Genomic DNA, 14,729 nt, shown 5'->3' with positions numbered 1-14,729 from the left:
AAAGACTGCGCCTCACGTTCAACATGATCTTCAATGACCCCGATTCCTCAGGCTTCCGCCACAAACAACGCTTTCTTGCCCCTTAGTTTAAGGAGTTTAACAAAGCAGGAAGAATCACTGTAATTTCTAGCTCTGTCTTTCCTGAGCGAAAAAGTTTCTGCCACCGATGTTCCCTAAGGGCTTTTTTTTCCTTTCATTTTTTCAATGATTTCAAATAAAAACTCCACAGAGCAGCCACTACAGTGGAAGCACTAACAGTATACCGTATCATATTAAGAGGGAACAAAAGGTTGTGAAGGAAACCTTTGAATGAAAAGCCATCAGACGCTAGAGCCAAAAATCTTTAGAGCAAATGACCAGGACCGGCAATGAGTGTCAGAATCAGAAGGCAGAAGGGTCTGTCCAGCCAAAGGGTTTTCCTACACACAGGTCAGAATTGCTCCAGATGAGAATCTTCAACAGGAAAAGGGCTAACTATGAAGAAAAGCAACCTATTGACATCTGAGTGAACCAGACTCCACTGAACGTGGAATTTCCTTTGTGACCAAAGAAAATAAACCAAAACTTCCTTGCTTCCTAAAGCTCTGTGTCACCCAAGGTCCCCCAGAATACTGGGGAAACAATCACCACCGCGTGTCTGCAGAGCAGGCTCCCTGGAGTGCATAAAGATGTTCCAGTGCTCTCAGCGTCCCAAAGCGTCCTTACTGTCACCTCCTTGGAGAGGAGGCGGTCCCCTTAGTGAGCGTGCATTGTGGGGTTGGCGACAGGGCTGCTCAAGACCAGAATGAGGGACAAAGCCTGGACACGAGCATGTGCAGAACTCATGGCCTATCGCGAGTGCCCTTCATGCCTTTCAGCGTCTGACAGCAGAGGGCAGGGCCTCCTTCCCAACCAACACAAGCGCTCCCAATGAGAAAGGGCAGGCCCCAGGCTCTCCCCTTGGGCAGGGAGGGAGCACCACCCCTCCGCCATCACCATCACCTCCACCACCACCACCGCCATCACCTCCACCACCAGGCCCACAGCAAGCACAGGACACAGAAAACTGAGCTGACAACTGCCGACAGGAAAGCAGAGCTAGATCTAGAAAGCACAGAGAGGAGGGCAGACGGCCGACAGTGACACCGAGTGGGCGGGGAGCACCACACAGACGCGGCCACGAGGACGCACGCCGGACGGGACTTACTCATCGCTTTACACACAGCCATACAATAATCCTCAGACTCAAAATTGTTCCTGTTGCCGCCGCAGCCGCCATATATAAAGCGCACGCACTTCCCCTTGGAGAGGTCGAAGTACCAGCGGGGCACCACGGCCCGGCACGGCCCCGTCAGCGCCTCCTGGGAGCAGACAGCTGTGTGGAAATGGTCAGAAGGTCAGCGGGGCGGGGCAGCGGCTTCGGGGGCTCACAAAGCTACAGACCAGCAAGGGGAGAAGGGCCGAGTGACACTGGACCTCAGCGAAGGGACAGGGTGGGACCCGGGGGTCCCGGCCAAGCATCACTGCCAGCCGTCGCTGAGCATGCAGTCCTCTTCCTTCCCGAGGCAAGGGAGAGCTCTGGGGCTGGGACACTGAGCGGTGCTGTCTGCACCGTCTGGAGCTTAGAGTGGGAAAGGGCTGATGTGGAGGAACTCCACAGCGCGCAGCTCGGGAGCCTCACATTTCTGGTCTGTGTAGTGGGGACAGCTGCCTGCCGTGGCGTCTCAGAGGCGCCCAGGGCAGAAGGAGGCAGCGTGGGTGCAGAGGCAGTTTAAGTGGCCGTCACCATCGTAAACACTACTCAGGCCCCTTGAAAGGGCCAGTGTACCTTTTCTGTTCTCCAAGGTTAATCACAAGCTTCTAGACTCGGCAAGTCATCAGCTCCTGGCTGAACCCTAAACAATTCTTCAGCTCCTAAGTGGCTTCAAATACACAGTCAGCAGGGGGCTGCCCAGAAGTGGTCTGGAACGTTCACTTTTTATTTAACGGTGCAATTAAAAGGGCCCTGATCCCGTACCAGAGGTCATCAAATTCCAGATGCCCCGATGGCCAATCAGGGCAGCCTACAGATTGGAACACACTCAGGAAAAGAACTAAAGAAGTGAGGTCCACTCCAAAACCTGGGACTTTGGCCTCAGGGAGAAAGGGGCTCCCAGGCGGGAGCATCTCCAGCTAGATGCGGGAGAATCCTGCCGGGGGGCAGACAACATGGTCTCTCTGATTCTCTAAGTCCTCACATGCACATCACAGTTTCCTGACTCCATCTGTCTGCTGCCAGACCCGGTAGCACCCAGAGCTGACCTCACTTTTGGGGCATGAAGCTGCCCTCCTGGGAGGCAAGCAGCCTGTAAGTGAATGAAAGAATATTAACATATTCTAAGTAAATGACTGCAGGTCTACCTCTGACATCATGAGTGATCTCCTCCTCTGCAGCGGCCCTGTAGCTGCTGGGCTCGGTGGGGCTCTCCTCATTGTAGTCATCTCCCTTGAAGGTGTCGTAGTAGTAGTCGCGGTCTTCCACCACCTCCTCCCCCTCCTCCTCCTCGTCGTCGTCCTCGTCTGCAGTTGCCTCTGTGAAGTCTTCCAGATCTGCTTCGGTAGGAAACTCACTAAAGGTCACAACAAGAAACGAAGGTCACCACCAACTGCTGCACACAGAGAACCACTGACTCCCTTTCCCTACTCTGAGACTCGGAGCCCAGAGGCAGGGAATAATAAGTTCAGCCCATCCCTGGTGGCTCAGACGGTGGGAAAGAATCCTGCAATGCAGGAGACCCAGGTTCGATCACTGGGTTGGGAAGATCCCCTGGGGGGAATGACAACCCACTCCAGAATTCTTGCCTGGGAAATCCCATGGACAGAGGAGCCAGGTGGGCTACAGTCCATGGGCTCGCAAGGAGTCAGACACGACTGAGTGACTAACACTTTCACTTTTTCACTTTCACAGTGAGCTATGCTGCTAAAAGCCCTGAGCCCAGCCACCTCATCAGGAGCTGACCTCCAGGGAGCAGGGGCCGCGTGATTGTGCAGGAAGGCGCGTCCCAGGATAGGTGGATGAAGGCCACTGGTGCACCTGGGCTCAGCCACAGTCGAGTGAGATGTGCTGCCCGGCTGTGGAGGAACAGGCTTCACCCAGAAGCCTGGGTGTAGCAGCCGCAGCTGCCCACAGGCTCAGGACAGAACTCACCTTTTATAAACGTCATAGTCTTCCTCTTCATCCTCGTCGTCGTCGTCATCGTCGTCGTCCTCGTCCTCTTTGGACACCGCAGTTTGGACCACTTTTGTCTGCGGGCAGCACACGTACTCGGTGCCGTGGAACTGGTCCACCCCGCAGGGCAGCAGCATGCCGTAGCTGTACAGGGTCATCCCCTGAGTGAGGCAGGCCTGGGGGCCCGGGATCACGGTCAGGAGACAGCAGTGCACTCAGAGACCCCACCCCTAGCTCTCTAAGGACACAAGCGTGCTCAGAGACCCCACCCCTAGCTCTCCAGGACACAAGTGTGCTCAGAGACCCCACCCCTAACTCTCTCAGGATTTACCAGTGCGCTGAGACCCCCACCCCTAGCTCACTCCAGAAGAACCCCTCACTAAATCACAATGTTAAGCCTTTCTCACGGACACATTAATTTTTTGCCAAAAAGTTGTGATGCTACTACTTTACAGATTTACAAATTTCGCTTAACCTGCAATGGGAAAATGTCATCTGGCCCAAAACAATGAAAGCCCAAAGGTGGAAAAAATTAAGGCTGGGGTGATGGTGGTGGTGGTTTCTTTGAGTAATTATCAACACTGGTTAACAGTGGTCAGTAATAACATACATTCTTCAGTGGTAAGGAATTGAAATTACTTCATAATTAGACAAAATAAAGGCAACTGACTGGAAAAACCAACTAAACTTTGAAGACAAGCTAAGGAAGCTCCTTCTCCTCTGAGGAAGAATGATATGACTTCTGGTCCTGTCAGCATGCATGTCTACACAGATTCTCTGTAATTGGATATTTCCACACAGGCCTTGGGGTCTGGGGCAGCCTTACTGGATGCCCTGCCGAGAAGTTCTTAACAATCCTTTTAACGTCCTTGACTCCAGGTGCTGTTAATACTGTACTTCCTTACCAAAATATCTATTCTTCTTCCAAGTATTTTTAACTTAGAAGATACAAGTAACTGTAAACTTTGATGAGATAAAGGGGAAAAAACTGAGTTAAGAAGACTATTATTTTTCTGGAGAAACACGCTACTCTCTCTCCCGACAGGAGCAGCAGCCCCTGACTGCTGCCGTCCGGCCTTTACCTCTTTGACCACGGTGTGCCAGCGCTGGTGATTCTCGCACACCTCCATCCGCTCCTTGTGGAAAAACAAGCACTTCTCTGGAACTAGCAGAACATCACTGACAAATTCACCCACTGGAAAAGAGAAGCTTTGTCAGGAGCAAACCTGATCACAATTCAAGGTGAAAACGACCCTGACTGCAGGTTACTGGGACGGTCACGCAGCCACGTGCAGACAGGAGCAGTCTCTGACATGCGTGAGCTGAGCGGCAGCTCATCTGCAGGAGCCAAGTGGACGTTTCAGCTCCAGGCCAGCAGACACACAGCCGTGACGCCCGGGACTTCCTCCCTCCTCCCCGCTCTCTATCCCTTACTCCCGGCAGGCCTGTGGTATCCAGCAGGGAAAACAGGAAGAGGAGCCCATCAAGACCTCAAACACACATGGCAACTCCCCACCACCTCTGACTTCACACCAACAACAGTCCCAGACTCTCACTTCTCTATTTCTGCTCACATTGGGTTGAGTAACAAAATGTCCAGGAAACTGAGACTGCCTGTTCTCCCACAGTACAGATGAACTTTACTTTAGCTCTCTGTGTACCTATAGATACTTTGCTCTAAGACAAACCACCACTGTGATGATTGATCCGGGTACAGACCATCAGTGGAGAGTGAATGACGAAGGGGGAGAGATGTCTTTGCACAACTCCCCAACCAGGACCAGGACTGTTTCCTTTCTGCCAGAGAAGGTCTGGCAGATACGACTTTACCCGGGTGAGTAATAAGCTGATGGAAGTCATGTTCTGAGAACACATCACCTAGACAGTCTTTCTGCTACAAATAGTCATCTGGCTCTAATTATACACAACAACAAGAGGATGAGATAGTTGGACGGGATCACCAACTCGATGGACGTGAGTTTGAGCAAGCTTCGGGAGTTGGTGATGGACAGGGAAGCCTGGTGTGCTGCAGTCCATGGGGTCACAAAGAGTTGGACACGACTGAGTGACAGAACTGAACTGATACACAACAATATGACAGAATCATATTCAGAGATACTGTGTTAAACAAAGGGCTTAGGCTGTCAAAAATACTGTCATGAAAGATTCAGGAACATCCTTAGCGGTCCAGAGGTTAAGACTCCACTCTTCCACTGCAGGGGGCACAGGTTCGATACCTGGTTGGGGAACTAAGACCCCACATGCTGCCAAAATAAATAAAAGATTCAAAAGAAGAAGCTGAGGAACTGTCTAGATTAAATATAATACATCACCCTTTTTGCAAGGGAGCTGCAAAGGACATTATTTGAACACTAAGGACAGTTGTCCCAAGTGTGACTGCTATATCACAGTCATAACCTGAGAACGCCCTTGCTCTTAAGAAGCTGAAAGCTACTTGGAGGTGAACTATCATAAAGTCCCAACTCACTTTCAAATGGTTTAACAATGAAAAGTAAGTAAAGGACACAAAATAGACAGTAAGATGGATAAGGCAAAACTGGAAGCCCAGGTAAGAGGTATAGAGTTCAAGACTGCATTTACCACAGGTCTGAAACTTCTCAAAAATAAAAAGCTGGGGGGAAATTACACATAGCTGCTTAGAAAATAGAGCCCTTATCTTTTAGAAATACATGCTGAAATATTAAAAAAAAAAAAAGGTATCTGTGATTTGTTTCCAAATAATGAGGGGTTGGTGGGAGTGGGCCACAGACGGGGTAAGGGTGGTCCATGAACCGATGCCCGTTTGATTGGGCAATGGGCACATTGGGGGGTAAGGCAATGATTCTCTCTGTGTCTGGGTATGTTTGTAATATCCGTAATAAAAGGCTAGACACTCTGGGTCAGTAGGTCCAAGGCGGGCCTCAGTGATCCACACTCAACGAACATCCCAGGCTCTTCTGATGCATCATGGACAGGGCCCACAAGGCCCAAGTGCAGGACACGGAGGTGGTGCTAGGCTCAGGGGAGGCGAAATAAGTAGGGAGGGGAAAGGAGGCGGGCAGGCTCAGCTCTGACGTTTTACAACAGCAACAACAACAAAACAACAAAAAGGAAAACCTAGTAAGGAAACTGTCTGGCAAGAAAGGTCTTGGGGAATTCCCTGGTGGTCCAGAGGTTAGGACTTGGTGTGCTCACTGCCAGGGCCCGGGTTCAAGCCCTAGCGGGGAAACTAAGATCCCAGAAGTCAAATGGCAAGGTCAGAAAAAAAGCGCAAAGTTATAGGCCTGAACTGGTGTGAAGTCTACACGTAGACCAGCTTCCCAGCCTCACCACAGCCTCAGGCCTCAGTCTCTGGGAGGCCAGGGGCAGCCCCTGACCTGCTGTGAGGGGGAACACACACTCTTGTCGTCACAAGCAGCGTCACAAGTGTCACAAGCAGCTGCATCGTATCAAAACAGCCCTCCACAGGGCAGTGAGGTTTCACTGCGCTATTAGCACAGGGACTTTGGGGGCCCAATAGCTCAATTTGACACTAATGCAGGAATACAAAGGTGAATTACACACAGTGCTGCCCTCGAGGGCCTCAAAGGCCCCAGGGAGGTAGAAACAAAAGTTTACCATCAACCAGGCTTACAGTTGGAGCTCAGTACAGGCAAAGCCCAGTGGCAAACCAGCATTCAGCTCCACTGGGGAAGCAACCTGAGGCTCAATCTAAGTAGAAATCACTTGAATTCTGACATCCAAGTACCAGCTCTCATTGTTGACAGTAAGTGTATTTACTTGGCAACATATTTATTTTTGGTTTTTATTTTGGCCCCACCTCGAGGCTTCTGAGAACAAGACATCATGGCAACCATCCCCATCCAAAAATCCTTCCAGAAATAAACAAGGACAGAAACAGCCACAGGCTCACAGAGCTCCCTTCTTTAGGTGCAGGAGTCCATCTGTATATAAATGTCAGAGATGACTAACTACCTCCCCAAAATATCAGCACCTTTGCCTCTTCATACTTTACCAACTGTGTCCCACTCAGACCAACCTATGTAGATAAAACTTTATGGATAACGAGGCAACTAGTAGTAACGTAAGCTATAAGATTCAGTTTGAGGGGGAACATCAAAGGGTAACTTCTCACTGAATATACTAAGTACCAGTGAAAAAGAGCCACACTGGGAAAGATCGAGTTGCAAAGGCTTATGGACAAGGATGCAAAAGGAAGAAATGATTGCTAGGTACCATCTATCTATTGTGTATTCAAGAATGCGCTTTCATTTCCTTAAGCTTGAGAGTTTTACAGAGAATGAATGAAACCTCATACCCAGAGATTCCTTACAGCCAAATGCAATGAAAAAACATCTTCCAAACCATGTCACACAGAACCTTTCAAAAGCCTCTCACCACTGCAGGGTGCTCAGTTTTAAATAAACCGTGTTAAGCACACACAGTGTCCTTTCCCCTGCTCAACATGTTTAAAACAAAGTAATTACTATGTCTTTTAAATACTGTTACTCAGGTGCTGCCTCTGTTAGTTTGCTATATGTGAGAATGAGAAAAGCAATGAATCCCATGTTAGGAAAGGTTTTAATGAAGGGAGGAAGGGGAACAGGTTAAGTGAATGGTTAATAGAAATAGCCACACACAGAGAACAAAGCAATGGATACTTAGAGGGAAGGGGCAGGGGGGGGGGCGGGGGGTGGTGGGAGGAATTGGGAGACTGGGATTGCATAAAATAGGTGACCAATGAGAGTGGACTGTACTGCACAGGGAGCTCTACTCAGTGCTCTGCGGGGACCTGAACCGGGAGGAAATTCAAAAAAGATTTGGAAACACGGCTGATTCACTTTGCTGTACAACAGAAAGTAACACAATCTTGTAAAGCAACTATACTCCAATAAATATTAATTTAAAAATAAATACATCCACAGAACTACAGAGGCTGTCTACTTTTTGTTAAACTTTTTATTTTATATTGGGATATAGCTGATTAACAATGTTGCGATAGTTTCAGGTAGACAGCAAAGGGACTCAGCCATACATATACCTGTATCCATTCTCCCCCAACCTCCTCTCCCATCCAGGCTGCCACAGAACACTGCAGGCTATCTACGCTTAATACTCTGTGTTAGTCCTATTACAGATCATCAAAAATCGACCATTTTGCCCCATTAAGCTTCTATGACCAAATCTGCCCAAGTCACCCAGGTTACAGATGTGTGAACATAATTCAGGTGTGTTGACGATGAGTGGTCAGGATGAACACACTCACTATGTAAACATTTGGAACAACCCTCCTTCTGGGTGATAAAATGTTACAGTGGTCCCCAAGTTTGCTCTGACTGTTCATACAAAGGCATGGAGTCAGGAACACCCTTATCAGCTGAGCCTTCAGACGGGCAGGTGGCACAGGGCCTGGCCGAGGCCACCTTGATGTCTACAGCAGCTACAACTCACTCCTTCAGCTCCTGAACACTAACACGGAGTCTGATCTGGCCGGCGATACAGGACTTCAGCAAAATGTGTGGGCGAATTAAGGGGACCAGAAGACCACCCCTCAGGCTGCTGCAGTCCTACGCACGCTAGGGCTGTTAACAGTCACTTCAGACTCGACGTGAACGAAGCCGGGCAACTCTGAGGGCAGCACGCTCACTCAGGGCTGTAGAGAAGACTCATCCTGTGAAGTCAGAGGATGCCTACAACGGGAGAGGCAGAGTGAGCGACCAGATGAGTCACCTATCAATGCCAGAAAGCTGCGAGTGTTCAAAGGTCCCCGATGAATTCCTACAGCCCTTGGCTTCTTAGCAGATGAAGCTATCTCACTGTGAGCCGAGAGAAAATGAAATGTAAGGGACTTCGCCGGCGGCCCAGTGGTTAAAACTTCACCTTCCAATGCAGGGGGGACACGGGTTCAATCCCTGGTCAGGGAGATAAGGTCCCATTATGCTACGCAACATGGCCAAAAAATAAAAATTAAAATATATATTTATAGTTTTAAAAAATTTTTTTCAAAAAGAAAAGAAAACGTGAGACCGGGGACCCTGACTCGCTGAGCGGCACCCAGAGGCCCCAGGAGGCTCACCGAGACACTTGAAGGGGACCACGACGTGGCTCTTGCACTGCTTCTCGCCCCTCCGGCACCAGTTGTCCACACTGACCGGCTGGTTTGCCTCCATCACATTTGTGATCTGTAGCTCTGGATACATCTGCAAGGAACAGGGAACATGCACGGTAAACGGACTTTGTCCATCACAGACGGGCACTGGCCGGGCAAGTGAGGGTGGGGGTCTGTGTGCTCAGCTTCGCCATCGTCCCCTGTAAAGGTGAAGACCCCTCCGCTGCCCGGTTCCAGCTGAACGCCTCCTCAAGTAGAGACATTCTGTGACCATTAGCTTTCTTTCGACAGGGACTTTGGAGCACTTCTAACACAGCTTCTCTTTAAAAGGACCTACAGAAGTAACAAGCATTCACCCCAAAACGAGTCTATTAGGTATTGAGTCCACTTACAGGACATGTGTAAATAGCCAAGTTCATCAACTAAACCATTTGAAAGGCAAGTCTATGGAAGTGTCTGTTAATGAAACTATACAATAATATTCCAGCCCTGACCCCAAAGGCTAGTTTTGGTAAGAAGTTAAAACATCTCATATCCTTTTCTACATCAAGTGTTGACCCGAAAGGTCTGTTCAATCAGACCTGAGAGAATCCCTTACGATACTGGTGGCTCTTGGCTACAGCCTACAAGTACAAAACACAAGTGCACGCGTGACACCGGGCCTGCTTCACGTCTTCCTGTGACACGTGGGAAGCCAAGGCTGCATCTCTATGGCCCTGGTCAAGCTCCTGCAGTATTCCTTCTGGAAAGGCCAAGAGTTTGCAGCACGCCTGGGCCAGGCACACACTCAGAACAAAAGCCTGCCGCCTGGTCATTCCAAGCTTGGTCTTAGGTCAAAAGAGGAGAATGACGGAGCACCTGTTTCTAAGGTTAATAGGCTCACACATGACCCAGAAAGAAAAGCATCTTTAAGCTTCAGGCAGCACGCTCACCTCCTGACAGTACTGGAGAACTTCTTCTTTTGTGCCGAAGCAGCTCTGGGTGCCCGCTGGGTCAGGCTCCCACCTCCCAGTCTGGATGTTCACATGCATGTTTAACTTCCCACAGAACATTGCGATCTGAGGCTCGGCGACAGCGAATCCTGTTCCAGCGCTGGCTGCGAGGGCCTACAGAGGGAAAACAATTCCAGGGTCACTCCCAGGAGGCAGGCGCGGAGGCAGCAGCGACAACTGACCTTTAAAAACTCTTCATTAGTTACTATTTCTTCTTCATAAACAAATCTTTTTCCCAGGAACAAAGCCAGAATAAAAAAAAGACCTTTGGACGTCTACGGTGGAGAGAAAGGTGGGTGAGAAACATAACCCCCTCTCCACATCTGGATACTTCTGACCTGGGAACAGATCATCCGCCTGCAGTCCCCTCCAACACAAGCAAATCCACTTCCCAGCCCAGAACACACCAAGCCACAGAGTACAGAATGGCAGAAGTTCCAGGGATTCTATTCAATTCACTCACACAACAAAATTTTATTGAGCAGCTAGTATCTTTGCACAGCAGCATGCTAAATGCTTAACACACAAAGTGAAGTCGCTCAGCTGTGTCCAATTCTTTGTGACCTCATGGATTGTAGCCCAGCAGGTTCCTCCATCCATGGGATTTTCCAGGTAAGAGTACTGGAGTGGGTTGCCACTGCCTTCTCCAGGGGATCCTCCTGACCCAGGGATTGAACCCAGGTCTCCCGCACTGTAGGCAAACGCTTTACCGTCTGAGCTACCAGGGAAGTCAACACACAAGGATGAGCCAAAGATTACGTTCCCTGGCTGCAAGGGCTTATGGTCTAGTTCACAGTCGACTCTCACACAGGAAGTGTGATCCCACCCCAGACATCCTGAGGAGGAAGAGAATGCAGAGCTGGAGGAGCCTACAGTACAAAACAGGGATGTGACGTAGGCCTGGGTAGGAGGTTGACTGGGGAAACGTCCCAAAGAGTGACACTGAACAGCTCTGGGCATCTGTGTGGGGAGTGTCAACTGAGAGTCTGTTGAGGCCCTAAGGGAGATGGGTAGCACGCAGGGTCCAGACTGGACAATCCTTAGACCAAGGAAGGATGGAGTGCTGAGCATTTTAAGTACAGCCTTAATATTTCCAAATGCAGCTCTGATGCTCTCTGTATGCAAGGGAATGGCTCAGGAGCTGGAGAAATAACAGTAGCTCAGGTAAGACACCCCTGGGAGACAGGAAAGGCCTGGTGACAATGGCGAGGGGTGCGATACGTGAAAAGGGAACAGTAAAAGGGACTTCAAGAACAATTTCATCTTGTGTTAGGAAAAAACCCCCAGCTGTTTGTAGCCGTTAATCGCTCACAAATTACAGGTGACAAAAAACATCTAGGTATGATGAAGCTCCTGCAGTCTCGTGCACCAGAAAAAAACACAGGCATCTCTGCGTCTGCAGATATACCAATATTCACAGTGACATCCACAGTAAAGTTTTGTTGTCTCTCCTAATATAAAGGTTCTTTCAAAACAGAAATTAAACATCTTTTAAAAAACATGAAAACTTAAGGGTCGGGTTAGATTATATGGTCTATTATGATCTTTCCAAAAAGAGCAAAGAGCATTAATATTAAATGGGTTTTCCTATTAACAGGAGAAAGCAGATTTGGCTTTTAAAATATACAGAAAGTCGTGTTTTCCAGGCAAGTCTCGTTGATCTGTGCTGATGGACTGATTATAGACACGAATGGTCCTTCCGATCAGAAGCCTATGTTACATTCTGAAATACCACATTTTCCAGGACCAACTTACCACCTGTGCAAGTTTTGCTTTGCAGCTTATTAAGATTAGCCTGCTTTCCACTAGCATGAGACAAGGAAGCACAAACACTTGCTCGATAGTGGGGGGAAAGCTAATCTGGATCTAAAATGTTGCCAAGATCAATCAGGGCTGAGAAACACCTCAATGAAATCCAATGATGAGAACAGTCAGCAACTATTAAGTAGATCATTGGCCTACTGTGAGGAATAATCATTTATTAAAATAGAAGACAGATACTATGCCTTCAGAATAATTGATTGTGAAGCTACATACTGGAGTTAAGTCTTGTCTACTCAGAAGAAAGAAAAAAATAAGTAAGGTACCTATGGAAAGAATGCACAGGTAGTACCCTAACGCAGGGGTCCCCAACCTTAGGGATCTAATGCCTGCTTACCTGAGGTGGAGCTGATGTCATTACAGAAATAAAGTGCACAATAAATGTGCTTGGATCATCTCAGAAGCAGCCCCTCACCCTGGTTTCTGGTGTCAAAAAGGTTGGGGACCACTGCCCTAGTGGCATTCAATTCAAATAGATCATTAAAAGGTATAAAGAGGAATAAGATAAAGATGCTTAATTCTCACACTGAGCTAGAGATATGCATAAAAATGCCTCTTGTACTGGTCATTCTTCTTCTGGGAGCCATACTAAGGATCAGGGCTAGTAACCTGGGTTAAAATGCGCAGGGAAACGAGCATACAGCACACAAGGGGGCACACACAGAGACAGAGGGGAGCAAACCCCAGGATGCACTCTGCACCAAAACCAGTATTCTCAGCAAATTCCTTCCTTCCAACTCGTCAAAAGCTTAGACAGATATAAACAATCAATGGGTCAGGAAATAGTATTTCCTAGTAGCTTAGATGCTCAGCCGTGTCTAACTCTTTGTGACCTCATGGACGGTAGCCCGCCAGGCTCCTCTGTCCATGGAATTCTCCAGGCAAGAATACTATAGTGGGTTGCCCTGGCCTCCTCCAGGGGATCTTTCCAACCCAGTGATCAAACTTGCATCTCTTATGTCTCCTGCACTGTAGGCAGATTCTTTACTACTGTGCCACCTGGGAAGCCCAGTATTTCCTAAACCTGCTACAGATGAACTGCCGTGATTAAATAGACTTATGGATATATACAACAACATGGCTAAATCTGAAATCGGATTCGTGGTTATCCATAAAAGAGTTAACGACTGGGAAAAAAGGACAAGAATATTTTTGAACAATAAAAATTTTTTAAAGTTTTAGTCTGGTAATAATTGCATGCATATAAACATTTTTCACAACTCAAAAAAATGGTATATTCTAATATTAAACAAGTGGAATGCCAGGGTGGGATCTTATCTTTCAGAAGTACAGGCGCAAGGGAGGGAAGCCATTTGCCTCTTATATTCCAAAAAATGAATGTAGGTAAGAAGCAGTGTCAGTTACGTGAGCTCGCCCAGGCCACAGAGTGGGCGTGGTCAAGATCATGCAGGCAAATGTCCATCTGGCAGGTGATGGTCCATGTGTGGCTGTTGGCTGAAAGACCACAACGGTTCTGACTGCAAGAATGCTCAGTTTACGGGTCAACCACGGAGGTCAGTACACTGGTGCTAAGTACACTTGATCTTTGTGTAGAGACAGTCAACATCATCTTCCCCAAAGAAGATCGCAAACACCCAAGGGTAAAGCAGCAGGAAGCAGCAGCTTGCAGCCACAGCTCCTCACATCAGTTACCGCGAAGGAAAAGGAGGGCAGCTGGAATCGGTCCAGACAGCTCATATGCTGCCGTGATTCACTTCTGAGTTCAGAAAGATTAATCCTTGTGGTCATCAGAGACTCTCAAGAAGGTATCATTTGGAATATAAAAAGCCTCTGCGGACCACGTCCAGGAATCAACTAATCAAACATACCCTAACATTACCTAGAGTACAACAGGATTTTTTTGTTGTTGTTGTTTTGTTTTTCCTGTAATGCTTGTGCTTCTTTCCTTTGAAAATGCTCTTATTTAACGTGCTCTCCATTTTCTGAAGCACACACTGTGCTTTGACCCATTACATCAACATATAAATCAATCTGCTTCTTAAATCTAACATGTTACAAATGGGATTTTGCTGCCAAGTCAGCACTTCTGACATCCTGTGAACCTGGAATCCTCCACCAGAGAAAATGAATGCCCCGTGCCAGGGCGCTGTGGCTGGCCCTTGATCTGTGCATGCTGCAGCACTTTCAGGGCTTTGAGTACAAATTGCATCAACTGCTTTCCTAGCCCAGCACTTCCACTTTACTTAATAATTCATTCTTAATAAGAAATCCCATTCTATTAATTTGGCTCAGGAAAAGAGTTTAGCTACCTGAGGATGGAAATTCAACTTGGTTAAAAGTGCTTCTAGTCACTTGGTTGAAAACCTGAAATGGCTTAAAGCAACAAATAAACAGGAACAAACAGAAATCTCATCCTAACGCTGATCAAGGGTCTTTAGTCATCACCCCAGGAGAAGCATCTCCTGGGCCCACCTCAGCCCCATCTCCCTTCACAAAACTGCTCCCCCATCCAAAGCAAACAGGTAACCCATTACTTCCCCACTAAAGCTACTGCCCCAGGATCTGATTTGGCTCCAGGCTCTATTGAGAGTGCCTGCCATGGAGGGAGCATCCTTCAGAGAGGAGAGCTTTATCTCGTTCCTGAGGGAGTCTGTTTCCT

General features: G+C 48.2%; 1 protein-coding gene across 6 annotated transcripts in view; it reads right to left on the bottom strand.

Annotated features, from left to right (window-relative positions):
• APLP2 (amyloid beta precursor like protein 2) overlaps positions 1-14,729 on the bottom strand; it is a 63,465-nt gene that overhangs the window by 18,607 nt on the left and 30,129 nt on the right. For 4 of the 6 annotated variants that reach the window (XM_040255868.1, XM_040255869.1, XM_040255870.1 and 1 more), the window contains exons 2-7: positions 10,229-10,402; positions 9,264-9,387; positions 4,270-4,382; positions 3,167-3,363; positions 2,380-2,588; positions 1,187-1,354 (exon numbers count right to left, since the gene is read on the bottom strand). In XM_040255868.1, the coding sequence (XP_040111802.1) occupies positions 1,187-1,354; positions 2,380-2,588; positions 3,167-3,363; positions 4,270-4,382; positions 9,264-9,387; positions 10,229-10,402 (985 nt within the window). The remainder of the gene's footprint in view (positions 1-1,186; positions 1,355-2,379; positions 2,589-3,166; positions 3,364-4,269; positions 4,383-9,263; positions 9,388-10,228; positions 10,403-14,729) is intronic. The other 2 variants (XM_040255872.1, XM_040255873.1) reach the window with 1 other exon arrangement.

Source organism: Oryx dammah, unplaced genomic scaffold (genome assembly GCF_014754425.2).
Source record: "Oryx dammah isolate SB20612 unplaced genomic scaffold, SCBI_Odam_1.1 HiC_scaffold_15, whole genome shotgun sequence".
Taxonomy (NCBI): domain Eukaryota; kingdom Metazoa; phylum Chordata; class Mammalia; order Artiodactyla; family Bovidae; genus Oryx; species Oryx dammah.
Note: the sequence above shows the minus strand (reverse complement) of the source record. Positions and strands in the feature narration are given on the sequence as shown.